Here is a 26,203-nt window from a genome sequence, read left to right as displayed (position 1 = left end):
TATTAAACTTTAAATTATACCAATGGTGAGTTGAATATATCCTGTAGACGGTTTGAGTGTGCTGCAATGATATCCACATATCCTCCATCTTGGAGAAACATCGCATAGAAAGTCACTGACCGTATTAATCCAGGTGTTAGCGTTCCTCACTTTCCGGAATAGACCACTGATGACCATTTATAATGTTGCATAAAAACCCATCAACAATGACCGTGTAGTCCAATGACAGTATGCAGCACACAATCCCCATTCATAACCTCCAGGGCAACATGTCCTGTCTACAGAAGAAATAAACACAGGCCAAATCACTACTAATCATTGAAAACACATTCAAGCTGAAACACTCAGTCAACACTTACATTTGAGCAGCAACAATAACAAGTTGGTTGTGTTAGATCACCATGCTGTTCCCTCTACCAAACAAACTCACTTGCTCTATGGTGGCCTGAAATAAATCCGGTTGTCACTCCCCTCTAGCACACCCTAGTGGCTCTCAGTGCCATTACAAGCACTGTTTCTCACACCACAAGGAACCAAAATTCATTCCTTCATTCGTTTTCCTTCGGCTTAGTCTCTATTTCAGAGGTCACCACAGCGGAATGAACTGCCAACTATTCCAGTGTATGTTTTTCACAGCGGATGCCCTTCCAGCTGCAACCCAGTACTAGGAAACACCCATACACACTCATTCACACACACACACACACACTCAAACACTACGACCATTTAGATGATCAACTCCCCTATAGCGCATGTGTTTGGACTGAAACCGGAGCACCCGGAGGAAACCCACACCAACACGAGGAGAACATGCAAACTCTCTACAGAAATGCTCAGCCGGGACTCGAACCAGCAACCTTCTTGCTGTGAGACCACAGTGCTAACCACTGAGCCACCGTGTTGTCATTTTTGCAAATTAAACTAATGAATGTAAGTTCAATCGCTGCCTCCAAAACTTTCGTCCGTCAATTTTTCGCATCCAAAATAACGTTTGAGAGGTGTTTTGACAATTCAGATCCAAAATGGAGTCTGAAAACTTAATCCACTCGGACTTGCAACACAAAGCCGTTCATGATAAGCAAAGTATGGAATATGAAGACATGGCATTATTAAATAAATACGCATCGGACATTGGTGAGCATGACGAATTTTCAGATTTGAAAATGACAAAAAAACGCATATGCAATCTTTGGATTTTAGTGTGCAAAGACCTTAAGTGTCTGCTAAATGAGTGAATGTAGAAATCTGAAGAATGATACGTCTTCGCTGTGAGTATATGGTGGCCTAATGTGTGTGTTTGTTTGTGTGTGTGATGGTCAGGCGGACAGTGTATGGATGGAGATGGATGATGATGAGCACATGCCCACCGCAGACCAGCTCGACGCCTGGATAGAAGACGTGATGACTGGAAACATCAACCCTAATGATGAAAATCAGTATCACGATGATGAGGATGATGAAGATGATGAGGATGAAGATGATGATGATGATAATGATGATGAAGACGATAATGATGATGATGATGATGATGAGGAAGATGAAGATTAGTCAATTCTTCCTCTCTCTCAGGCATCATCTCTCCATCATTGGCTCATGTTTGTGACTTTAGGAACTCGTCATGTTCGTGCCATCGCAGACTGAGCTTTTCTCCTGTGCCATCTGGAGGACGTTGCAATCATTTAATCTCATCTCACTGTTCAAAAGCTCTTTCTAATGAATAATAAAGATCCTATTTCAGGATCACTGCAATAAATCAGAAAAAAAAACTGTATTGACATTTGTTGATCAGCTTTCCACCCACAGCCTGTTGTTTATGGACTGTTTATTGCAGGATAAAGGACGCTCAGTGGAAACTCCTAATCTTCCATCATCTGGAATGTCTCAAATAAAAAAATAATAAAAAAACAATCCCTGTTTCTGGCTCAATGTAATGCAATGAGAAGAGGAAAATGATTAAACATCATTTCTGCGTGTGTGTGTGTGTGTGTGTGTGTGTGTGTGTGTTTACTCAAGATTGTCACTGTGGTTTATCTTCATTGTAGACAGAAAGCTCATTTTAAATGGTTTATCGCTGTTGAATTCCATATAAACAACATGTATTTGCTTTTGTTTTACCTGGTTTCTGGAACCGTTGTTCACTCAAACCCTTTTTGCCATCGTTCACACTGCTCTATATCCTAAGTCCACCGGCGTATGCTGCGAGCTACTGAGCAAACTGGTAACATTGGAAAAGCCGTCCATGGGGAGGTAAGCGGTCCGGAACAGAAGCCTTTGGCAGCACCATATCAACCCGTAGCATTAATTTTTACAGACGAAATGCAGCCAGACCTACCTCTGAGTACTATTTCGTGGTCTACAGTAATGTACCCTGCTGAAAAATCCAGCTTAAACCAGCCTAGGCTGGTTGGCTGGTTTAAGCTGGTTGACCAGCCTGGTTTTAGAGGGGTTTTGGCCATTTCCAGGCTGGTTTACAGCCATTTCCAGCCTGGTCTTAGCTGGTCAGGCTGGAAAATGACCAGCTACAACCATCTAAATCCAGCTAGACCAGCCTGGTTTATGCTGGACATTGCTGGTTTTGGCTGGGCTCCCTGCCTGGCTAGGCTGGTCAAGCTGGTTTTAGCTGGTCATCTCCCAGCCTGACCAGCTAAGACCAGGCTGGAAATGGCTGGAAACCAGCCTGGAAGTGGATGACCAGCTAAAACCAGCCAACCAGCCTAGGCTGGTTTAAGCTAGATTTTTCAGCAGGGTAGACGGAGCTATGTATCAACATGATAACCCAGGCTCATTGTAGATATGTACTCCTGGCTACATTTCTGGAGACGGCAAAATTTGTACTCAGAGGTAGGTCTGCTTGTAGTTTTTGTTTCATTAATCCACCAGAGGCCACTGTGTGCACATTTTGATTGTGAGACCTCATCTCGCGTAAATCCACCAGAGGGCGCAATAACACACTGTTCAGGCAATCAGCTTGCTGTCGACTGACTGACTGACCCACCTACCTCTACCCACAACACTAACCCATACCACCAGCACCCCCTCCCCACTCCCAGATCTTCATTGCTCCACTTTAATCTGCGACATATCCCCCTAACCCACCCAACATAACGCACCCCACCTCATCCTCCCACCGCTCTTCACTTTCATCCGCAAGACCCCCCCCCCATCATCCCCCCTCTCCACCACACCCTTGAATGTTGTCATAGGACCCATACCGGCCAGTGCCGCCCCCAGATGAGCGCACTGGCGCCATTGTCCTGTGGCTGCCGTCGTATCATCCAAGTGGAGCTGCACACTGGTGGTGGTGTGGAGAGACCCCCCCCCCCTCATGATTGTGAAGTGCTTTGGGTGTATGTGCGTTTTTACTTGTTTATTCGCTTTGTCTTGTTTCCTTTAGCTGGATGGAGAGGATGAGCCATGTATAAGGTCAAAGGGCTATAATCCAAATATTGGTACCAATCAGGCTGTGAATAGTGATTATATTAACTCTGGCTATGACAGAGGTCACGTTTATCCAGTGATGCACACCAGCAATCCTCTGTCCATGCTGGCCACCTCCACCCTGACCAACGCCGCTCCCGCAGGACCCCTATTTTAATCAGAACCAGTGGAAGCAACATGAGGAAGCGGTGATTAAAGACCTGGAATTCTGTGATGAGGCGTATGTGGTGGCTGGTGTCGCTCCTGACCTCAATAAATCGATCAACAATAGAATCACCGTGCCAGAGTTTTTCTGGAGAGCCACCTGCTGTCTAAAGGATGGCGTCTACATAGGGAAGGCCTACATTGGACTAAACAACAACAACAATGACGTGCGGGAAGGGACGGTTCAAGAGCTTGAGAAAATACTGAGTAGCTATTATGAAAATAAAATATTTCCAAGCATACCATAGAGCAGTGTTTCCCAACCCTGTTCCTGGAGGCACACCAACAGTACATATTTTGGATGTCTCCCTTACCTGACTAATTAACTTCAGGTGTTGGAGTCTCTTCTGATGTTATGATAAGATGATTCAGGTGTGTTTGATTAGGGAGAGGTTGAAAATGTGTACTGTTGGTGTGCCTTCAGGAACAGGGTTGGGAAACACTGCCATAGAACACCCCCTCCCCCCAAAACTGATAAACTGCATACACATAATAAAGTGATCCGCAAGCTTCTGTCTAATTATAAGATGATCATGTGCATCTCCTTACTGTTTTCTCCTGATACTCTTGAGTGACATCATGGAAATATGATTTGCTTTTGCTCAGAAATACAGCCGATACATGTATTTGTATTATATCTGTCTTCAGATATGTTTAGTTTATAATCAATAAGCTCAGATGTACAATATTATATCTGCAGTCATACATTTGTCTTGTCTGAAATCTGATTAAAGCATTTTTAACGCATTTCGTGTCTCATGTTTCTTGATTCGTCCAATCACCCTTACTTAGGGTTTTGAAGATGATGAAGAAGATGATGAAGACCATAAAGATCATGATGCAGATCCTCAATTGCTTTGGGTCAATTCTCAATTAAAAGGTTCCTTTACTAAACAGTAAGTTCAGATCGCTGAACAATTAGATCCTTGTTCGCATCAGAGTGGCACTTCTTATTGATTTAAGCAAATTGCAAATGCTTTGGCGCATGTGTGCAAACAGTGAGTTCAACTGTCTGCAGTTTAGACAAAAACTAACCGCATATGGCTTGTTGATCAAAACTGATCCTCGATTCTCATTTAAACAACTTCTCAATCGTTGTTCATCACATAAGCCATCACTCTCAAAACCATCCATTGAGTTATCAAACATTTGTCTGTGCACGTTTACAACATAAATATCTGATATTGTATATCTAATATCACTACATTATTTTGGAAATGGAGATCTTCCACGATCCTAAAATGCAGCAACATGATTGTGGGAGAGCAACTTGAAGACCTGTAATCTCTGGCAAGGCCAGCAAGAGCGAAAGGATGTCTACCAAGAGTCTATCGTTTTCACAGATGCTATTTTGTAGTATTTTCGTGTATTTGTGGTCACATAAGAAATACAGTAATTGGGCAACACAGTGGCTCAGTGCTCGGCGCTGTCGCCTCACAGCACAAAGGTCGCTGATTCGAGTGGGTCAGTTGGCGTTTCTGTGCTGAGTTTGCATGAGTTTGCATGCTCCGGTATCTGCACAATCTAAATACATGCACTATAGTTGAATTAAGTAAATTGGCCGTAGTGTATGAGTGTGTGTGTGTGTGTGTGTGTGTGTGTGTGTGTGTGTGTGTGTGTGTGTGTGTGTGTGTGTGTGTGTGTGTGTGTGTGAATGAGTGTGTATGTGTTTCACAGTACTAGGTTACAGCTGGAAGGGCATTCGCTGTGTAAAACATATGCTGGAATATTTGGCGGTTCATTCCGTTGTGGCGACCCCTGATGAATAAAGGGACTAAGCTTAATAAATGAATGAATGAATGCAGTAATCGGACGTACACTGTTTTACACTGTTTGGACTTTCAGCAGTGAAATTAAACCACACCGAACTGAACTGAACTAAACTTCTATGTTAAGCTGCTTTGAAACAATCACACTGTAAAAATGCTATAGAAATGAACATGAACTGAATTTTGAACAGCAGCTACATGAATTATTTTCTTTGTTGTTTATTTCCACCTGATGATACTAATCCTGAAGTCTCTAGAGATTGTGCAGCGCCATTGAGGGGATGCAAGACCTCTGAAGAGATGATGCAAACCATTGAGGACTTCGAGGACCATCCCAATTCTATTTTTGTACTCCTACCCTTACTACAATCGAGGGTTAAGGGGGAGGGCTTCAAAATTTACCCCTAAGAATTGGGACAGCACTACAGCACCTGCACTAGTCATCATATGTCCTCGTGAGCTCTTGCTTCATATGAGATCAGACGATGGCGACTGCTGTAGTTATTCCAGTTGTGTTGTTTTTTGGTATTTATCTTCAGGAGATCACTGAATATCATGTTATCATGAGGATCTAATGTGGCAATAAGATCATAACTATACTGAGCATTCATTCATCATGTAAACACACCAAAACAACATTAACATTATAGCAGACGCTGTAAACAGCTCATTCCCAGCCACTAGACTCTTCTGACAGGGGATTCCAGTGTCAGAATGTTGTGGGACTGCAGTACAGGAGTTATTATTATTGATTATAGATCGCTAATAGATCGCAAAATTTGGCGGTTTTATTTTAGCGTTTTTTTTTTCAAAAGCATGATGTAAAACAAGAACGCAGTTATGGATATATTAAAAACATGTGCTTGTTTGTTGTAAAAATTCGTAATAATCACAAAAAATACTAGATCGTGGACCTCCTTACTTCCGAGTGCAGCTGTGGCTGGTGTATTCTGGGAAAATGTTCTTACCCCTCGTTATCTTCGTTTGAAAGGGTGTATACCCCTTGCCCTTATCCCTACGCCTTCAACCTAAAGAGAATTGGGTCACCACTACCCCTTCACAGGCACGCGCAAAACGATGGGTAGGGATAAGGGGAAGGGCTAGGGGGTAGAATTGGGATTAGGCCTTAATACACTTCATTAAACATCTACACATAGACATCACCTTTATGCAATAAAATGGCAGGTTAATGATGTCTGCATATAATAACTCATATTTGACTGTAACTTTAACTTAATCTGATTTCCGTTATGCTCTACGCCGTGGTGCATGGTCTAACAGGGTTGAGCTTATTCTCTTAATGAGTTATAGAACAAATCAAAATAAATGCTCTGTATCATAGAAAACTATTTCTTTTTTATCCCCGGAGCTAAAGAACCAGCTTTTATTGCGTTGCAGAAAACAAAATGGATTTAGCATTTACAGTTTTCACTAATGTGTGTGAATGTGTAGATGTTGAGCAGATGTTTTCTTCCTCAGGTATGCTGGAGGTGGACAGCATCTATATATTTGCAGATGATGAAATCATTGAGTATGATGGAGCTCTGGCGGCCGATACTCTGCTGGAGTTTCTCTATGATGTGAGTATTATAGATCAGGGGTCCCCAATCTCGTTCCTGGAGGTCTGTGCCCTGCAGGGTTTAGCTCCAACTTGCCTTTACACACATGCCTGGGTGTTTCAAGTATACCTAGGAAGACCTTGTTCAGGTGTGTTTGATTAGGGTTGGAGCTAAAATCTGCAGGACACCGGACCTCCAGGAACAAGTTTGGTGATCCCTGTTATAGATGATCAAACTCATTGACAGTTGACTGATCGACTGCTAACTGACTTCTGATGGCAGGTGATTGAGGATCCGGTGGAGATCATCAGCAATGACCGAGAGCTCAAAGGCTTTCACAACATCGAGGAGGACATGAAGCTGATGGGCTTCTTCAAGAGCAACAAATCCCCACGTCTGTATATAAACCTTTAATAATCATTTGTTCTTATAACGAAACAGGGATCTACTGTAAATACTCTAGTGTGTTTAAACCATGGGTATAGTAAAGTGCTTGAACTGATTCTGCAGTGGTGATTCTAGTTGCCATGGTAAAACAACAACTAGGTAATTGATCTGTTGTGGCTTTTTTACAGTTGCTATGGTAACAAATCAACTATAGTAATGATCTGTTGTGGTGATTCTAAAGTTGCCATGGTACAGTAACATAACATTAGCAATTGATGTTGTGTTGATTCCACAGGTACTATGGTAACAGCAAATATAGTAAATGATCTGTTGTAGTGATTTTACAGTGCTATAGTAACAACCACTATAGTAATTGATCTGTTGTGGCGATTTTACAGTTGCTATGGTAACAACAATTTTAGTAATTGATCTGTTGTGACGATTTTACAATTGCTATAGTAATACAACAACTATAGTATTTGATCTGCTACGGTGATCTACAGTTGCTATGGTAACAACAAATATAGGAATTGATCTGTTGTGGCATTTCAACAGTTGCTATGGTAACAACAACTATAAGAATTAATCTGTTTTGGTGATTCTACAGTTGCTATGGTAACCCCTATAGTAATTGATCTGTTGTGTCGATTCTAAAGTTGCTATGCTAACACAACAATTCAGGTACTATGGTGACAACAAATATAGTAACTAAACTGTTTTGGTGATTCTACAGTTGCTATAGTAACAACCATTATAGTAATTTATCTGTTGTGATGATTTTACAGTTGCTGTGGTAACAACTATAGTAATAGTATGTTGTGGCGATTCTAAAGTTGCTATGGTACAGTAACATAACTTTAGCAACTGATGTTGTGTTGATTCCACAGGTACTATAGTAACTGATCTGTTTTGATGATTCTACAGTTGCTATGGTAACAACAACTATAGGAATTGATCTGTTGTGGTGATTCTATAGTTGCTATGGTAACACTACAATAGTAATTGATCTGTTGTGGCAATTCTACAGTTGCTATGGTAACAACCATTGTAGCAATTGATCTGTTGCTGTGATTCTACAGTATAGTGCGTGTTACTATAAATGATGAATGAATTATTGTATTTCTGTTTTCAGACTTTATTGAGTATGATGACGCAGCTGAGGAATTTCATCCCTTCATCAAGTTTTTTGCCACCTTTGAGCCAAAGGCAGGTGCTTTCACACATGTGACTGATTGATTGATTAATTGTTTGATTGACTGATCGATTAACTCATTCATTCATTCATCAGCTAAAATCATTTTTGAGTGTACTGTATACACAGAGAGCCCAACAGACCATCATTAAATGAGCCTTGTATTGATTGATTGCGTCTGATCTGTGAAATCTGTGGATGTTTCCAGATTGCTAAGAAATTAAACCTGAAGATGAATGAGGTGGATTTCTATGAGCCCTTCATGAACCAACCCGTCACCATCCCCGGAAAACCCTACATGGAGGACGATATCGTCAACTTCATCGAGGACCACGACAGGTGAACGCTAATCACAAACACAAATAATAAACAAGAACGTCATATAACATGCATTTGTGTTTCTACTTCCTTTAGACCAACTCTGAGAAAACTGGAGCCACACAGCATGTATGAGATCTGGGTAAGACAAACTCAATCCACTTTCCAAAAGTAGCTTTGACCTTTTTTATCTCCGTTATTGTGATGCAGTTGCTGGAAAAATAGAAAAAATAAAGAATATTAAATGAGAAGACAATGGGTGTATCTTGTTTTTTGTACTGTGAGCTGATTGGCTGTAGTAAACTAGGCGTTTCATTCAGAAAGATGGGGAAAAGGGTTTGGGGAGAGATATTACAACCTATTAGACTCCTCCTCCTCCTCCTCCTCTTTATTTCTGTTTGTTGTCATAGCAATGTCAAAACTAACATTTAGAGGGGTGTGGTTTAATTTGTTAGCCCCGCCCCATTCCTCAGACAGATTCCTGATGGGAAAGTTTGAAAACATCCCGGAAACATGCAAGCAATGTCTAATTATGCTAGCAACATGCTAAAACCCATGATAGCTACATATTAACATGGTAGTAATGCAGTAAAATATGTTAGCCATGTCCTAAAACATGTTAGATACATAATATTTTACATCCTATAACCTCTTTTTCACCTTTCATATCTATGAAATAAAACGTTCTCATGCCAGCGTCAGGCTAGTGCCAGTGGTTATTCAGAAAAACAGCCTCCTGTAATTTCTGACACAGTTATATTTGTGTAGCCTCATCATAATGCCAGTGATTGTGTCTGTTTTAGGAAGACGATATTAACGGACAGCACATTGTTGCCTTTGCTGAGGAGTCTGACCCTGGTAAACACTGATCTGAGAACAGTAACCTGAGCCATGTTTGACTCTTTGACTGACTTTTCAGTGCTCAAAATGACAACGTTGTTGTTGTTTTCTCTTCAGACGGTTATGAATTCTTAGAGATCCTGAAGGAAGTGGCTCAAGAGAACACAGAGAATCCAGAATTAAGCATCATCTGGATTGATCCCGACGACTTTCCACTGGTATGATTTAAAAATAAATCACTTCATAAATCAAAAACACAGTACAAACTCATGACTGAGCAAAACTCTATAGTAATGCTATTAAATACTGTAGTGTTTTTGAACCATACTATAGTTTAATCAGTTGTGTTGATTCTACAGTTGCTAAGGTAACACAACAACTATACTAAATCTGTTATAGGGATTCTACAGTTGCTATGGTTACATAACTATACTAATTAATAAGTTGTGGTGATTCTACAGTTGCTATGGTTACACAACAACTATACTAATTAATTTGTTGTGGTGATTCTACAGTTGCTATGGTTACATAACTATACTAATTAAAATGTTGTGGTGATTCTACAGTTGCTATGGTTACACAACTACTATACTAAATCTGTTGTGGGGATTCTACAGTTGCTATGGTTACACAACAACTATACTAATTAATATGTTGTGGTGATTCTACAGTTGCTATGGTTACATAACCATACTAATTAATATGTTGTGGTGATTCTACAGTTGCTATGGTTACACAGCAACTATACTAAATCTGTTGTGGTGATTCTACATTTGCTATGGCTACATAACAACTATACAAATTAATCTGTTATGGTGATTCTACAGTTGCTATGGTTACACAACAACTATACTAAATCTGTTGTGGTGATTCTACAGTTGCGATGGTAACAATTAATATAGTAATTTATCTGTTCTGGCGATTTTATAGTCGCTATGGTAGCAACAACTACAGTAATTAATATGTTGTGGTGATTCTACAGTTGCTATTGTAAAACAACAAATATAGTAATTGATATCTTGTGGCGTGTTCTACAGTTGCTATGCTAACAACAACTATAGTAATTGATATGTGGTGGCGATTCTATAGTTGCTATGGTAACATAACGATAATAATAATATAAACAAATGAGCCAATACTGTAGTTTTCTTCAACTACAGGGTTTATTATACTACAATACACCACAGTTTGCTGTAGTAAAACTAAAGTATACTACTGTATTTTTACAGTTTATCATTACAGTTAATACTGCAGTATGCTGAAGCATTTATTAACCAAGTGTTGGATTATAAGGACTGGGTTACTCAGGGATAGATTTAGGGATCGTGCATAGTTATTAATGTACTGTTAGGTTAATGTAATGTCTATGAAAAGTACATAGTGTGAAAAGGACTGTAAAATAAAGTCAATCCATGTAAACAAATCCTTCTAATATGCTGAGTTGTTGCTGACCTTAATGTTAAAAACAGACGTGCTTCTTTCTTTTTCTTTATGAATAATACATCATATCTTTTTGAATCAAGTATCTGTAATGTCACTTATTTATAATGAATTTAATCACATACTGTATATGAGACATTATAGGCTTAGCTGGTAAAAAAATATGCAGTTAAAAGCTCATGCATATCTACTGACAAATCACAAGGGTCATCTGTGTTCAGCTGCTGCCCTCTGCAGGAGAAAAAGGACCACTGTAGGAGTTCAATGATTTTACTAACCTCTCTTTACCTATAACATTCATTCATTAATTTTCCTTAAGCTTAGTCCCTTTATTCATCAGGGGTCACCACAGCGGAATGAACTGACAACTATTTCAGCATATGTTTCACACAGCGGACGCTCTTCTAGCTGCAACCCAATAATGGGAAACACCCATACACACACTCATACGGCCAACTTAGTTCATCAGTTCCCCTATAGCGCATGTGTTTGGACTGTGGGGGAAACCGGAGCACCCGAAGGAAACCCACACCAACACGGGGAGAACATGCAAACTCCACACTGAAACGCCAACTGACCCAGCCGGGACTCGAACCAGAGACCTTCTTAGTGTGAGACCACAGTGCTAATATGTATTTATATATTTTTAAAGCAATAATGCAGAGTCGTTTGTGTAACAGTATGACAATCTGTTCGGCTGTAGCAGTGGTCACTGACATGTGTGTGCCAAAGTTTGACCTTTGACCTCTGTTTGACCATCAGATGGTGCCGTACTGGGAGAAGACCTTCGGCATTGACCTCTCATCTCCTCAGATTGGCGTGGTGGATGTCGAAAATGTAAGAACACTGTTTTTTTTAATTGGCAGAGTAAATGATGATAGTCCAATTTAGATTTTAGACTATAAATAAAGGTTTTTTACACTTGAAGACCGGTCTTGTTTTTGCAAATTACTTATGTTTAATCAATCTCTAAGTTCTCCAGAGAATATATAAACATGTCAAGTTAATAATATTTAAATATCAATTTGGCAGATGATGATGATGATGAAAGTCTTTATTTGTCACATACACTATTACATGCAGTGAAATTGGACCCCTCCGACCACTTACTCAAACATCTCACATTTCAGGGGAAGACATGTAAGACGAGAGATAGCACAGAAGAGTAAATAAATTCTTCTTTAGCTCTCGGCGAAGGCGGTCGCACTTTTTCCTCTCCGTCCCATATCTCTCCTCGCTTGCTCCTCTTGTCTTTGTCTTATTCTATCTCTGAGACTCTCCGTGCCCTGCTATCCAAACAAATAAGGAATTATGGATTTGATCAACTGGTCTCTGAACACAATTGACACCATCTTCTCGACGAGAAGTTTGGGCTCGGGAGAGCCCACCTGTCCTGCGGGGACGTTTGCAGCTGGATACGTGATGGACGGGTGGGGAGAAGTGGCGCGTCCTGTGCCTGGCTGCTCTGTCTCTGGAGGATATTGAAGACATTTACCTATTCGGAACTTTGATAACAGGGTTTCTGCTGATGGGCTTATGTGGGGCCCTGGCGTATCGACGAATGATGAAAGCGGTCAGTGCTGCTCAAAACCCCACCAGGCTGGCCGGCTTGATTGAAGCGCTGATGGGCAGGCTTGCTAATAATCAGACTGCAATATTAGATTGCAAACTGGAAAACATCGGGGTGAAGTTAGCAGCTTTGCAACAAAATTTGGCCAGATCTGGAGACATGTGATGGACATTAAATATCTGTGAAATTGGCAGGTATTGACCTAAAGTTGAAGTATCTTTCTACTCTTTCGGCTTCCCTGTGTTTTCTTTTCTCCTGCCAGACGGCCTCGGCTGGAGGAAAACAACTTCTCCCGGATAGCAGATAAGGAGACGCTCTGAAATTCCTGCTCCCCGTCAAGGACACCTGTTGGACTATACAGGCTTACGCACACACACACACAGATACACAGCACGACACTTCCTGGCCCCAATCCAACGCCTTCGTATGCTTTCACCCACTGGAGAGGGTGGGCGGGTCTGCGACCAGCGCCTCCATGGCTGCAGGACCTGATGGCTGCCCGCCCTTACCGGACTATTTCCACACCCCCTGTTCCCATCCCCTGTGGCAATGTTATGTCTTGTCGGTGTGTTTTTGTGCTAGATTGCTGGGCTTTTTCTTATCCCTGATCTCACGGTGCTCTAACTTAAGAGCAAGGTGAGAGGGACTTTTTTTTTGCCTCTTTTTCCTGACTGTATTTTATTTCCTGTTCCACCTCCTGTGACCTGTCTTCCCTGGAGTTGTGATGTCTGTGCACGGTCGGGGGGTTCCATTTACCTGCATTTCGTTGCCTTGTACTTGTACATGTGTGATGACAATAAATTGAATCTAATCTAATCTAATAAGATACATTAGGGAAAAGGGAGGCGAAAAAAGCCCCTCCCAGACTGTCCTTAAAGTAAAGCAGTGTGAGATCAGGGGAAAATCCATCGAGTAGCTCCTTCTACGTTAACATCATAGTTCAGTAAGTCAAAGCTCGCTATTTCAGAAAGGTGTCAAAGTTAAAGGGACAGTTCACCTTGATAAGAAAATTCTGCCTTCAAAGACCAGTCTTGCTCCGCCCCCATGACTCTCAGCCACACCCACACTCATCACAGCTATAAAGCCGACCAATCACAGATCTGGCTTTCCACATTGTCACGACTCGTAGTCACATAATAAGAGATGCACAGTCAGGGTCTGTGTTGCCAGATGTAGCATACTGATTCCAGCCCAAAAACTGTCGGAAAACTGCTGAAAACCAAAAAGCGCCGCCCAGTAATCAGTAGACTATAATAACCTGTCCTTAGGCTGAGGAGCGGGGTGGGTGAGGGGTTGGGGAGGGGGGTGATTGAGATGTTGTGTTGGGGAGGGAGATCACAAGCGTTTCTACACTGTTCTAAGCATTTGAATGCAAAGAACGAGGGCTATGGTATCTCTTTGGGAGATCAAAACAGGTTTATAAGGGCAGACCGGGGCTGGCGGGCACGCCGTTGTAAAACCGCCCAAATTTTCACTACCCGCCTGTCATTTTTACCAGCAAAAAGGAATTCAAAACCGCCCAATCTGGCAACACTGGTCAGGGTACGGTGAAGGGTATGCAAATCTGTGACAGCTACGCTGGACTTACCACATGCACTTAATGCAAAAGTAAAGATTGGACTTTAGATTGTTCAACAGCCAATCACACAAACATAAACACTAGGGTTGCCACGATTCTGCAATTCGATACCATTCGATACTGAAATTTTAAAAACTTCCCCGCGAACATTTGAGCGATGTTGAGCTCGTTCTTAAACAGCGCTGATTTGCCATCGTGTTCACGTGCTCAACAGAAATGACTGTGATTGGCCGTGAAGGTCATCTGTTCACCGAATTCACCGATGTTTACTGACACTGGAGCGTTTTAAAGCCGCGATTTATCAGTGGGTCGCAGGTATGTCAGCTTATAGGCAAACCAGCTGATTGACGTGACTAAAATGCTCCAGGGTTCGGCACCGTTTAATAACCCGCTCAACAGCGCTCACATTTTGGCGGGAAATGGACATTTTAAAATATTTGTATCAACTGGTATCGAATTCCAGCATAAAGACATTCATTCATTCATTTTCCATCGGCTTAGCTTCTCATTGATCAAAGGTCGCCACAGCAGAATGAACCACCAGCTATTCCAGAATACATGTGATGCAGTGAAAGCCCTTCCAGCCGCAACCTAGTACTATAAAACACCCATACATAAAACCCACGCCAACACGAGGAGAACATGCAAACTCCTCACAGAAATGCCAACTGACACAACCGGGACTCGAACCAGTGTTCTTCTTGCTGTGAGGCGACAGCGCTAACCACTGACCCACCATATCACTTAAAGACAATCAATATATACAATCAAGCAGTCTCTGAATATAAATGGTCTATTAAACTTTAAATTATACCAATGGTGAGTTGAATATATCCTGTAGACGGTTTGAGTGTGCTGCAATGATATCCACATATCCTCCATCTTGGAGAAACATCGCATAGAAAGTCACTGACCGTATTAATCCAGGTGTTAGCGTTCCTCACTTTCCGGAATAGACCACTGATGACCATTTATAATGTTGCATAAAAACCCATCAACAATGACCGTGTAGTCCAATGACAGTATGCAGCACACAATCCCCATTCATAACCTCCAGGGCAACATGTCCTGTCTACAGAAGAAATAAACACAGGCCAAATCACTACTAATCATTGAAAACACATTCAAGCTGAAACACTCAGTCAACACTTACATTTGAGCAGCAACAATAACAAGTTGGTTGTGTTAGATCACCATGCTGTTCCCTCTACCAAACAAACTCACTTGCTCTATGGTGGCCTGAAATAAATCCGGTTGTCACTCCCCTCTAGCACACCCTAGTGGCTCTCAGTGCCATTACAAGCACTGTTTCTCACACCACAAGGAACCAAAATTCATTCCTTCATTCGTTTTCCTTCGGCTTAGTCTCTATTTCAGAGGTCACCACAGCGGAATGAACTGCCAACTATTCCAGTGTATGTTTTTCACAGCGGATGCCCTTCCAGCTGCAACCCAGTACTAGGAAACACCCATACACACTCATTCACACACACACACACACACTCAAACACTACGACCATTTAGATGATCAACTCCCCTATAGCGCATGTGTTTGGACTGAAACCGGAGCACCCGGAGGAAACCCACACCAACACGAGGAGAACATGCAAACTCTCTACAGAAATGCCCAGCCGGGACTCGAACCAGCAACCTTCTTGCTGTGAGACCACAGTGCTAACCACTGAGCCACCGTGTTGTCATTTTTGCAAATTAAACTAATGAATGTAAGTTCAATCGCTGCCTCCAAAACTTTCGTCCGTCAATTTTTCGCATCCAAAATAACGTTTGAGAGGTGTTTTGACAATTCAGATCCAAAATGGAGTCTGAAAACTTAATCCACTCGGACTTGCAACACAAAGCCGTTCATGATAAGCAAAGTATGGAATATGAAGACATGGCATTATTAAATAAATACGCATCGGACATTGGTGAGCATGACGAATTTTCAGATTTGAATATGACAAAAAACCCATACGCAATCTTTGGATTTTAGTGTGCAAAGACCTTACGTGTCTGCTAAATGAGTGAATGTGGAAATCTGAAGAATGATACGTCTTCGCTGTGAGTATATATTGGCCTAATGTGTGTGTTTGTTTGTGTGTGTGATGGTCAGGCGGACAGTGTATGGATGGAGATGGATGATGATGAGCACATGCCCACCGCAGACCAGCTCGACGCCTGGATAGAAGACGTGATGACTGGAAACATCAACCCTAATGATGAAAATCAGTATCACGATGATGAGGATGATGAAGATGATGAGGATGAAGATGATGATGATGATAATGATGATGAAGACGATAATGATGATGATGATGATGATGAAGACGATAATGATGATGAGGAAGATGAAGATTAGTCAATTCTTCCTCTCTCTCAGGCATCATCTCTCCATCATTGGCTCATGTTTGTGACTTTAGGAACTCGTCATGTCCGTGCCATCGCAGACTGAGCTTTTCTCCTGTGCCATCTGGAGGACGTTGCAATCATTTAATCTCATCTCACTGTTCAAAAGCTCTTTCTAATGAATAATAAAGATCCTATTTCAGGATCACTGCAATAAATCAGAAAAAAAAAACTGTATTGACATTTGTTGATCAGCTTTCCACCCACAGCCTGTTGTTTATGGACTGTTTATTGCAGGATAAAGGACGCTCAGTGGAAACTCCTAATCTTCCATCATCTGGAATGTCTCAAATAAAAAAAACAAAAAAACAATCCCTGTTTCTGGCTCAATGTAATGCAATGAGAAGAGAAAAATGATTAAACTTCATTTCTGCGTGTGTGTGTGTGTGTGTGTGTGTGTGTGTGTGTGTGTGTTTACTCAAGATTGTCACTGTGGTTTATCTTCATTGTAGACAGAAAGCTCATTTTAAATGGTTTATCGCTGTTGAATTCCATATAAACAACAGGTTTTAACATGTATTTGCTTTTGTTTTACTTGGTTTCTGGAACTGTTGTTCACTGGACTCAAACCCTTTTTGCCATCGTTCACACTGCTCTATATCCTAAGTCCACCGGCGTATGCTGCGAGCTACTGAGCAAACTGGTAACATTGGAAAAGCCGTCCATGGGGAGGTAAGCGGTCAGGAACAGAAGGAACAGAAGCTTTTGGCAGCACCATATCAACCCGTAGTATTAATTTTTTTCAGACGAAATGCAGCCAGACCTACCTCTGAGTACTATTTCGTGGTCTACAGAAATGTACCCTGCTGAACAATCCAGCTTAAACCAGCCTAGGCTGGTTGGCTGGTTTAAGCTGGTTGACCAGCCTGGTTTTAGAGGGGTTTTGGCCATTTCCAGGCTGGTTTACAGCCATTTCCAGCCTGGTCTTAGCTGGTCAGGCTGGAAAATGACCAGCTACAACCATCTAAATCCAGCTAGACCAGCCTGGTTTATGCTGGACATTGCTGGTTTTGGCTGGGCTCCCTGCCTGGCTAGGCTGGTCAAGCTGGTTTTAGCTGGTCATCTCCCAGCCTGACCAGCTAAGACCAGGCTGGAAATGGCTGGAAACCAGCCTGGAAGTGGATGACCAGCTAAACCAGCCAACCAGCCTAGGCTGGTTTAAGCTAGATTTTTCAGCAGGGTAGACGGAGCTATGTATCAACATGATAACCCAGGCTCATTGTAGATATGTACTCCTGCTACATTTCTGGAGACGGCAAAATTTGTACTCAGAGGTAGGTCTGCTTGTAGTTTTTGTTTCATTAATCCACCAGAGGCCACTGTGTGCACATTTTGATTGTGAGACCTCATCTCGCGTAAATCCACCAGAGGGCGCAATAACACACTGTTCAGGCAATCAGCTTGCTGTCGACTGACTGACTGACCCACCTACCTCTACCCACAACACTAACCCATACCACCAGCACCCCCTCCCCACTCCCAGATCTTCATTGCTCCACTTTAATCTGCGACATATCCCCCTAACCCACCCAACATAACGCACCCCACCTCATCCTCCCACCGCTCTTCACTTTCATCCGCAAGACCCCCCCCCCATCATCCCCCCTCTCCACCACACCCTTGAATGTTGTCATAGGACCCATACCGGCCAGTGCCGCCCCCAGATGAGCGCACTGGCGCCATTGTCCTGTGGCTGCCGTCGTATCATCCAAGTGGAGCTGCACACTGGTGGTGGTGTGGAGAGACCCCCCCCCCCTCATGATTGTGAAGTGCTTTGGGTGTATGTGCGTTTTTACTTGTTTATTCGCTTTGTCTTGTTTCCTTTAGCTGGATGGAGAGGATGAGCCATGTATAAGGTCAAAGGGCTATAATCCAAATATTGGTACCAATCAGGCTGTGAATAGTGATTATATTAACTCTGGCTATGACAGAGGTCACGTTTATCCAGTGATGCACACCAGCAATCCTCTGTCCATGCTGGCCACCTCCACCCTGACCAACGCCGCTCCGCAGGACCCCTATTTTAATCAGAACCAGTGGAAGCAACATGAGGAAGCGGTGATTAAAGACCTGGAATTCTGTGATGAGGCGTATGTGGTGGCTGGTGTCGCTCCTGACCTCAATAAATCGATCAACAATAGAATCACCGTGCCAGAGTTTTTCTGGAGAGCCACCTGCTGTCTAAAGGATGGCGTCTACACAGGGAAGGCCTACATTGGACCAAACAACAACAATGACGTGCGGGAAGGGACGATTCAAGAGCTTGAGAAAATACTGAGTAGCTATTATGAAAATAAAATATTTCCAAGCATACCATAGAGCAGTGTTTCCCAACCCTGTTCCTGGAGGCACACCAACAGTACATATTTTGGATGTCTCCCTTTTCTGACCCATTAACTTCAGGTTTTGGAGTCTCTTCTGATGTTATGATGAGTTGATTCAGGTGTGATTGATTAGGGAGAGGTTGAAAATGTGTACTGTTGGTGTGCCTTCAGGAACAGGGTTGGGAAACACTGCTATAGAACACCCCCTCCCCCCCCAAACTGATAAGCTGCATACACATAATAAAGTGATCCGCAAGCTTCTGTCTAATTATTAGATGATCATATGCATCTCCTTACTGTTTTCTCCTGAGACTCTTGAGTGACATCATGGAAATATGATTTGCTTTTGCTCAGAAATACAGCCGATACATGTATTTCTATTATATCTGTCTTCAGATATGTTTAGTTTATAATCAATAAGCTCAGATGTACAATATTATATCTGAAGTCATACATTTGTCTTGTCGGAAATCTGATTAAAGCATTTTTAACGCATTTTGTGTCTCATGTTTCTTGATTCGTCCAATCACCCTTACTTAGGGTTTTGATGATGATGATGAAGATGATGAAGACCATAAAGATCATGATGAAGATCCTCAATTGCTTTGGGTCAATTCTCAATTAAAAGGTTCCTTTACTAAACAGTAACTTCAGATCTCTAAACAATTAGATCCTTGTTCACATCAGAGTGGCACTTCTTATTGATTTAAGCAAATTGCAAATGCTTTGGCTCATGTGTGCAAACAGTGAGTTCAACTGTCTGTAGTTTAGACAAAAACTAACCGCATATGGCTTGTTGATCAAAACTGATCCTCGATTCTCATTTAAACAACTTCTCAATCGTTGTTCATCACATAAGCCATCACTCTCAAAACCATCCATTGAGTTATCAAACATTTGTCTGAGCACGTTTACAACATAAATATCTGATATTGTATATCTAATATCACTACATCTAATATCTAATATCACTACATTATTTTGGAAATGGAGATCTTCCACGATCCTAAAATGCAGCAACATGATTGTGGGAGAGCAACTTGAAGACCTGTAATCTCTGGCAAGGCCAGCAAGAGCGAAAGGATGTCTACCAAGAGTCTATCGTTTTCACAGATGCTATTTTGTAGTATTTTCGTGTATTTGTGGTCACATAAGAAATACAGTAATTGGGCAACACAGTGGCTCAGTGCTCAGCCCTGTCGCCTCACAGCACAAAGGTCGCTGATTCGAGTGGGTCAGTTGGCGTTTCTGTGCTGAGTTTGCATGAGTTTGCATGCTCCGGTATCTGCACAATCTAAATACATGCACTATAGTTGAATTAAGTAAATTGGCCGTAGTGTATGAGTGTGTGTGTGTGTGTGTGTGTGTGTGTGTGTGTGTGTGTGTGTGTGTGTGTGTGTGTGTGTGTGTGTGTGTGTGAATGAGTGTGTATGTGTTTCACAGTACTAGGTTACAGCTGGAAGGGCATTCGCTGTGTAAAACATATGCTGGAATATTTGGCGGTTCATTCCGTTGTGGCGACCCCTGATGAATAAAGGGACTAAGCTTAATAAATGAATGAATGAATGCAGTAATCGGACGTACACTGTTTTACACTGTTTGGACTTTCAGCAGTGAAATTAAACCACACCGAACTGAACTGAACTAAACTTCTATGTTAAGCTGCTTTGAAACAATCAACATTGTAAAAATGCTATAGAAATGAACATGAACTGAATTTTGAACAGCAGCTACATGAATTATTTTCTTTGTTGTTTATTTCCACCTGATGATACTAATCCTGAAGTCTCTAGAGATTGTGCAGCGCCATTGAGGGGATGCAAGACCTCTGAAGAGATGATGCAAACCATTGAGGACTTCGAGGACCATCCCAATTCTATTTTTGTACTCCTACCCTTACTACAATCGAGGGTTAAGGGGGAGGGCTTCAAAATTTACCCCTAAGAATTGGGACAGCACTACAGCACCTGCACTAGTCATCATATGTCCTCGTGAGCTCTTGCTTCATATGAGATCAGATGATGGCGACTGCTGTAGTTATTCCAGTTGTGTTGTTTTTTGGTATTTATCTTCAGGAGATCACTGAATATCATGTTATCATAACAATCTAATGTGGCAATAAGATAATAACTGTACTGTGCATTCATTCATCATGTAAACACACCAAAACAACATTAACATTATAGCAGACGCTGTAAACAGCTCATTCCCAGCCACTAGACTCTTCTGACAGGGGATTCCAGTGTCAGAATGTTGTGGGACTGCAGTACAGGAGTTATTATTATTGATTATAGATCGCTAATAGATCGCAAAATTTGGCGGTTTTTATTTTAGCGTTTTTTTTTTTCAAAAGCATGATGTAAAACAAGAACGCAGTTATGGATATATTAAAACATGTGCTTGTTTGTTGTAAAAATTCGTAATAATGACAAAAAAATACTAGATCGTGGACCTCCTTACTTCCGAGTGCAGCTGTGGCTGGTGTATTCTGGGAAAATTTTCTTACCCCTCGATATCTTCGTTTGAAGGGATGTATACCCCTTGCCCTTATCCCTACGCCTTCAACCTAAAGAGAATTGGGTCATCACTACCCCTTCACAGGCACGCGCAAAACGATGGGTAGGGGTAAGGGGAAGGGCTAGGGGGTAGAATTGGGATTGGGCCTTAATACACTTCATTAAACATCTACACATAGACATCACCTTTATGCAATAAAATGGCAGGTTAATGATGTCTGCATATAATAACTCATATTTGACTGTAACTTTAACTTAATCTGATTTCCGTTATGCTCTACGCCGTGGTGCATGGTCTAACAGGGTTGAGCTTATTCTCTTAATGAGTTATAGGTGTGTTTTGAGAATAAACCAATCAGAGTCTCATCTCCCATTCCCTTTAAGAGTCAGTTGCGTCACGCCATAGCACATTTGCTATTTACATGGCGACTTTGTAAGTGTAAAAACTGAACACTTCACTAGCGAGAGCATCTGCAGCGCGAGAATGAGAGACGAGCCTCCGCATTCTTTACTTTCCCTTTTACTCTCGTGGATAGGGAAACGTGTTGTACACACAGACATTCATTAGCCTATACAGAATTCATTTAGTTTGTTAGGCACAAAAATATGTTTCGAAACTATTTCTAAATTCAGATCTAATGTCCGGCAAACGAATAAATGAACAATAATAACAAAGTGAGGTAAAAAAACTGAGTTATATAACTGAGTTGTAATGCAATGATGTGCACCCTTTTGTAAAGCTGCTTTGAAACAATAATCACTGTAAAAGTGCTATACAAATAAACTTGAATTGAACAGGATACTGTTTGTTGAGTCTCCTCATACAGTTTGATCGATCGCAAGACTGCTTATAATCAAAATGCACAAAATGTGACCATCAAAATAAACAGAGACCATCTGTTTAAATGCAATAAGTATCTACGATGTTTAGCACATAGCTAAAAAGAGTAACGTTTCCACCTACACCTGCTGGCTTTCTGGTCAACGGCAACTTGAGACAAATATCTACATCTCAAGTAAAGGCTTCTGTGATGAGCTTACTCTGTGTCAACGTCAGATATTTAAATTGCATAGATAAAGTTTGGCCATATCATCAAACGGTTACAGTAATATGTAAATCTCACTTCAGCTATGTAAATCTCAAACTGTATAAAGGGCAGTGTTAACCGCTCTGCAATCTCATCTCTGAAGCAGACACACTTTCTGGTTCTGCCGTCTGAGATTCATCATGAAGACTCTTGTGTTTCTCCTCTTGCCTCTTTTCACTCTCAGTGAAGTTTTAAATGACTTTACCAAATGCGACCAGTACTTCTTGGACAACACTCCTCCTGCGTTCAAAGCACCGACGGGTGTCTCAGTCCAACACATCTGCCAGTGTCTGTGGGATGAAGATGATGTGCAAAAGTTTCTTTACGCCACTTTGTACAGCACAACCTGGAAGATCCCCATCTACTCTGCGTATGTGTTTGGCAAAGAATCAACTGGGAGATGTGATGTTTGGTACGTCGAACCACAGGTAAGAATCGTTTATATCCATGTTATAAGAGCAAGATTAACGATATAATGCAACCCAGGCTCATTCTGAGTCCCGTAGACATTTCTGGAGACCGCGAAATATGTCCTGGGAGGTACGTATTTTTGCAGTTTTTGTTTTCAAGAATTCACGAGAGTCCACTGCGTGTGCTTTTTTTGTATCTCAAATTTCTCGCGAGTGCCGTTCGCACCCGCTGTTCTCGCGTAAACCCAGCAGAGGCCGCTGTCAACCGAGACTCTGTCTGACTGGCTGAATGACTGAATGACTTACTGGGCCGGCCAATCGACAGACTCCTCATTCCTTAAACCTAGACTATCGAAAAAAAAAAACATAGCTTCAAGGGGCTAATCATTTTGTCCCTAAAATGTTTTATTTTTAATTTTAAACTGCTTTTATTCTAGCTGAAATAAAATAAGACTTTCTTCAGAAGAAAAAATATTGTCAGACATACTGTGAACATTTCCTTGCTCTGTTAGATATCATTTGGTAATATTTAAAAAATGTACAAAGAATTAAAAGGGGGGCGAATACTTCTGCCTTCATCTGTATACATATTAGGAGTCTGTAGACTGTTGATTAATGTTTGTTAATGAAGTGTATTTATTTTGTTGCTTTTGTCTTGTTTCCTTCAGCTGGATGGAGAGACAGAGCCATGCATGCAGCCTAAGGGCTATAATAAAAACATTGGTCCTAATCAGGCTGTGAATAGGGATTATGTTGCTTCTCAAAAGGACAAAGGTCATGTTTATCCAGTGATGCACACCTACAATCATCTGGCCATGCTGGCCACCTCCACCCTGACCAACGCCGCTCCGCAGGACCCCAAATTTAATAAGGGCCAGTGGAAGGAACATGAGGAAGCTGTGATTAAAGACCTGCAATCCTGTAAAGAGGCGTATGTGGTGGCTGGTGTCGCTCCTGACACAAATGCACCAAAAGTTAATAATAAAATCACAGTGTCCGAGTTTTTCTGGAGAGCCACCTGCTGTCTAGACAACACTGATGTCTACATAGGGAAGGCCTACTTTGGACCGAACAACAACCAGCAAGTGGAGCAAAAGACTGTTCAAGACCTTGAGACCCTGCTCAAAAGCTATTATGAAATAAAAATATTTCCAAGCGTACCAAGGACGTCCAAAACTACCAGGAGTGCAAATCCATGTAACTGATCATCTGCATGCGCATAATAAATCTGCACAGCAGTGATCTGCAAGCTTCTGTCTAATCATAAGATGATCATATCCATCTCCTGTCCTGTTTCTTGACACTCTTGAGAGACATCATGGAAACGTGATTTGCTTTTGTTTAGAAATACAGCCGATACACAGTTGAAATCAGAATTATTAGCCCTCCTCCATATTTACCGCCCAACTCATTTCTAATCATACTAGTGTTAATAACTCATCTGTAATAACTGATTTCTCCTTATCATGATGACAGCACATAATATTAGACTAGATATTCTTCAAGACACTAGTATTCAGCTTAAAGTGACATTTAAAGGCTTCACTAGGGTAATTAGGGTAAAGTTAGGGTAATTAGGCAAGTCATTGTATAACAGTGGTTTATTCTGGAGACAATCCAAAACTAATATTGCTTAAAGGGGCTAATAATATTCACCTTAAAACAACTAAGAACTGCTTTTATTCTAGCCGAAATAAAACAAGTAAGACTTTCTCCAGAAGAAAACAATATTATAGGAAATACCATGAGAAATTCCTGAATCTGTTCAACATCATTTGGGGAATATTTGAAGATGAACAGAAGACAAAACTCACAGGAGGGCGAATAATTCAACTGAGACTTTACCTGGATGTATTTCTAATATATCAGTCTTCAAATATGCTTAGTTTATAATCAGTAAGCACAGATGTAGAATATATATCTGCAGTCATACATCTGTGTTGTGTGAAATTCAATTAAAGCTTTTTAACGCATTGCGTGTCTCCTGTTCCTTGATTCGTCCAACACACAGACATCGCAATGACCTTCTCACTCAGGGTTTAAGTCCTACAAGATGCCAGTGGAAAGGCAGACCTAATCTTGCTTCCAGTTTTCAGCTTTAATTTAGTTTTAGTTTGGGTACACAAGATTAGGCACTGTTCATGCACACACAAACATTTTTGATTTACATCCCATGTCAATTCAATTCGACTTTGCTATTCTAGGTACTACCAGAAGCCCTGAGTTTTGAGATCTTAAAGAGCGAGTTGGATTGTAGCGAGACAGAAGATTGGTTAGATAAACAGGAGCTAGATTATTTAAAGCTTTATATGTAAGGAGCAATATTTTAAATTCAATACGAAACTTAACAGGCAGCCAGTGTAAGGAGGATAACATTGGGGTGATGTGATCAAATTTTCTAGACCTGGTAAGAACTCTGGCAGCTGCATTTTGTACTAGCTGAAGTTTGTTAATAGAGGATGCTGGGCAGCCAGCAAACAGTGCATTACAGTAGTCCAGCCTAGAAGTCATAAAAGCATGGACTAGCTTTTCTGCATCTGAGATGGATAGCATACTTCGTAACTTAGCTATATTTCTCAGATGAAAGAAAGCAGTTTTTGTGACATGGGATATATGATTTTTAAAAGTTAAATTGCTGTCTAATATGACACCCAGATCTTTTATAGTAGAGCTAACGCTAACTTTGTATCCCTCTAATTGTAGATCGAGTTGTGAGATCTGCTGTGTACAGGATTTAGGCCCAATAAGTAATAATTCTGTTTTGTCTGAGTTTAAGAGAAGATAATTGTTGGTCATCTAGTCTTTAACATCTTTAATACACTCAGTTAGCTTGGACAGATTAGACGTCTCGTCAGGTTTAGTTGAAATATATAGTTGAGTATCATCTGCATAGCAGTGAAAGCTGATCCCATGTCTTCTAATAATGTCTCCCAGGGGTAGCATGTATATTGTAAACAGCAAAGGGCCTAAAACTGATCCTTGAGGCACCCCGTATTTTACTGGGCTGATTTGTGAAGGCTGTCCATTTATATTTACAAACTGGTAACGGTCAGATAAGTATGACTTAAACCATTGTAGGGCCTGTCCCTGGACACCTGTAGACTTTAAGCGATTAATAAGGATACCATGGTCAATGGTGTCAAATGCCGCACTAAGATCGAGT

At 41.3% G+C, this 26,203-nt stretch overlaps 5 protein-coding genes across 6 annotated transcripts in view; all 5 read left to right on the top strand.

The window, feature by feature from the left end:
- Nucleotides 1-1,973, top strand: part of casq1b (calsequestrin 1b) — a 28,989-nt gene extending 27,016 nt beyond the window's left edge. For both annotated transcript variants that reach the window (XM_056462494.1, XM_056462493.1), the window contains one exon: nucleotides 1,321-1,973. In XM_056462494.1, coding sequence (XP_056318469.1) covers nucleotides 1,321-1,548 — 228 coding nt within the window. In that variant the 3' untranslated portion in view covers nucleotides 1,549-1,973. The remainder of the gene's footprint in view (nucleotides 1-1,320) is intronic.
- Nucleotides 1,974-2,193: 220 nt separating this feature from the next.
- Nucleotides 2,194-3,909, top strand: LOC130231479 (endonuclease domain-containing 1 protein-like). The gene is given in 3 exon segments (XM_056460812.1): nucleotides 2,194-2,247; nucleotides 3,395-3,574; nucleotides 3,576-3,909. Coding segments are annotated over 3 exon segments (549 nt in total). The 3' UTR covers nucleotides 3,891-3,909.
- Nucleotides 3,910-6,488: 2,579 nt separating this feature from the next.
- Nucleotides 6,489-17,014, top strand: LOC130231478 (calsequestrin-1-like). Its single transcript, XM_056460811.1, has 10 exons — nucleotides 6,489-6,492; nucleotides 6,864-6,991; nucleotides 7,253-7,364; nucleotides 8,490-8,563; nucleotides 8,758-8,888; nucleotides 8,964-9,009; nucleotides 9,671-9,725; nucleotides 9,825-9,925; nucleotides 11,910-11,984; nucleotides 16,410-17,014. Exons 1-10 carry the CDS (start codon nucleotides 6,489-6,491, stop codon nucleotides 16,653-16,655), a joined length of 972 nt encoding a protein of 323 aa, XP_056316786.1. The 3' UTR covers nucleotides 16,656-17,014.
- Nucleotides 17,015-17,320: 306 nt separating this feature from the next.
- On the top strand, nucleotides 17,321-19,021 carry LOC130231477 (endonuclease domain-containing 1 protein-like). Its single transcript, XM_056460810.1, has 2 exons — nucleotides 17,321-17,374; nucleotides 18,530-19,021. The coding sequence occupies exons 1-2, from the start codon at nucleotides 17,321-17,323 to the stop codon at nucleotides 19,019-19,021; spliced, it is 546 nt and encodes a 181-aa protein (XP_056316785.1).
- Nucleotides 19,022-22,737: 3,716 nt separating this feature from the next.
- On the top strand, nucleotides 22,738-24,995 carry wu:fd46g04 (endonuclease domain-containing 1 protein). The gene is made up of 2 exons (XM_056462998.1): nucleotides 22,738-23,058; nucleotides 23,709-24,995. Exons 1-2 carry the CDS (start codon nucleotides 22,771-22,773, stop codon nucleotides 24,243-24,245), a joined length of 825 nt encoding a protein of 274 aa, XP_056318973.1. The 5' UTR covers nucleotides 22,738-22,770; the 3' UTR covers nucleotides 24,246-24,995.
- The last annotated feature ends 1,208 nt before the right edge of the window (nucleotides 24,996-26,203 follow it).

The sequence above is a fragment of the Danio aesculapii genome, chromosome 7 (genome assembly GCF_903798145.1).
Source record: "Danio aesculapii chromosome 7, fDanAes4.1, whole genome shotgun sequence".
Taxonomy (NCBI): Eukaryota; Metazoa; Chordata; class Actinopteri; order Cypriniformes; family Danionidae; genus Danio; species Danio aesculapii.
Note: the sequence above shows the minus strand (reverse complement) of the source record. Positions and strands in the feature narration are given on the sequence as shown.

Coding starts and splice junctions, on each gene's coding strand:
- LOC130231478 (XM_056460811.1), top strand. Junction 8,889..8,963: donor TTCATCGAGGACCACGACAG/GTGAACGCTAAT, acceptor TACTTCCTTTAG/ACCAACTCTGAGAAAACTGG. Junction 9,726..9,824: donor TGCTGAGGAGTCTGACCCTG/GTAAACACTGAT, acceptor TTTTCTCTTCAG/ACGGTTATGAATTCTTAGAG.
- LOC130231477 (XM_056460810.1), top strand. CDS start 17,321: ATGCTGCGAGCTACTGAGCAAACTGGTAACATTGGAAAAGCCGTCCAT. Junction 17,375..18,529: donor GAAAAGCCGTCCATGGGGAG/GTAAGCGGTCAG, acceptor TGTTTCCTTTAG/CTGGATGGAGAGGATGAGCC.
- wu:fd46g04 (XM_056462998.1), top strand. CDS start 22,771: ATGAAGACTCTTGTGTTTCTCCTCTTGCCTCTTTTCACTCTCAGTGAA. Junction 23,059..23,708: donor TTTGGTACGTCGAACCACAG/GTAAGAATCGTT, acceptor TGTTTCCTTCAG/CTGGATGGAGAGACAGAGCC.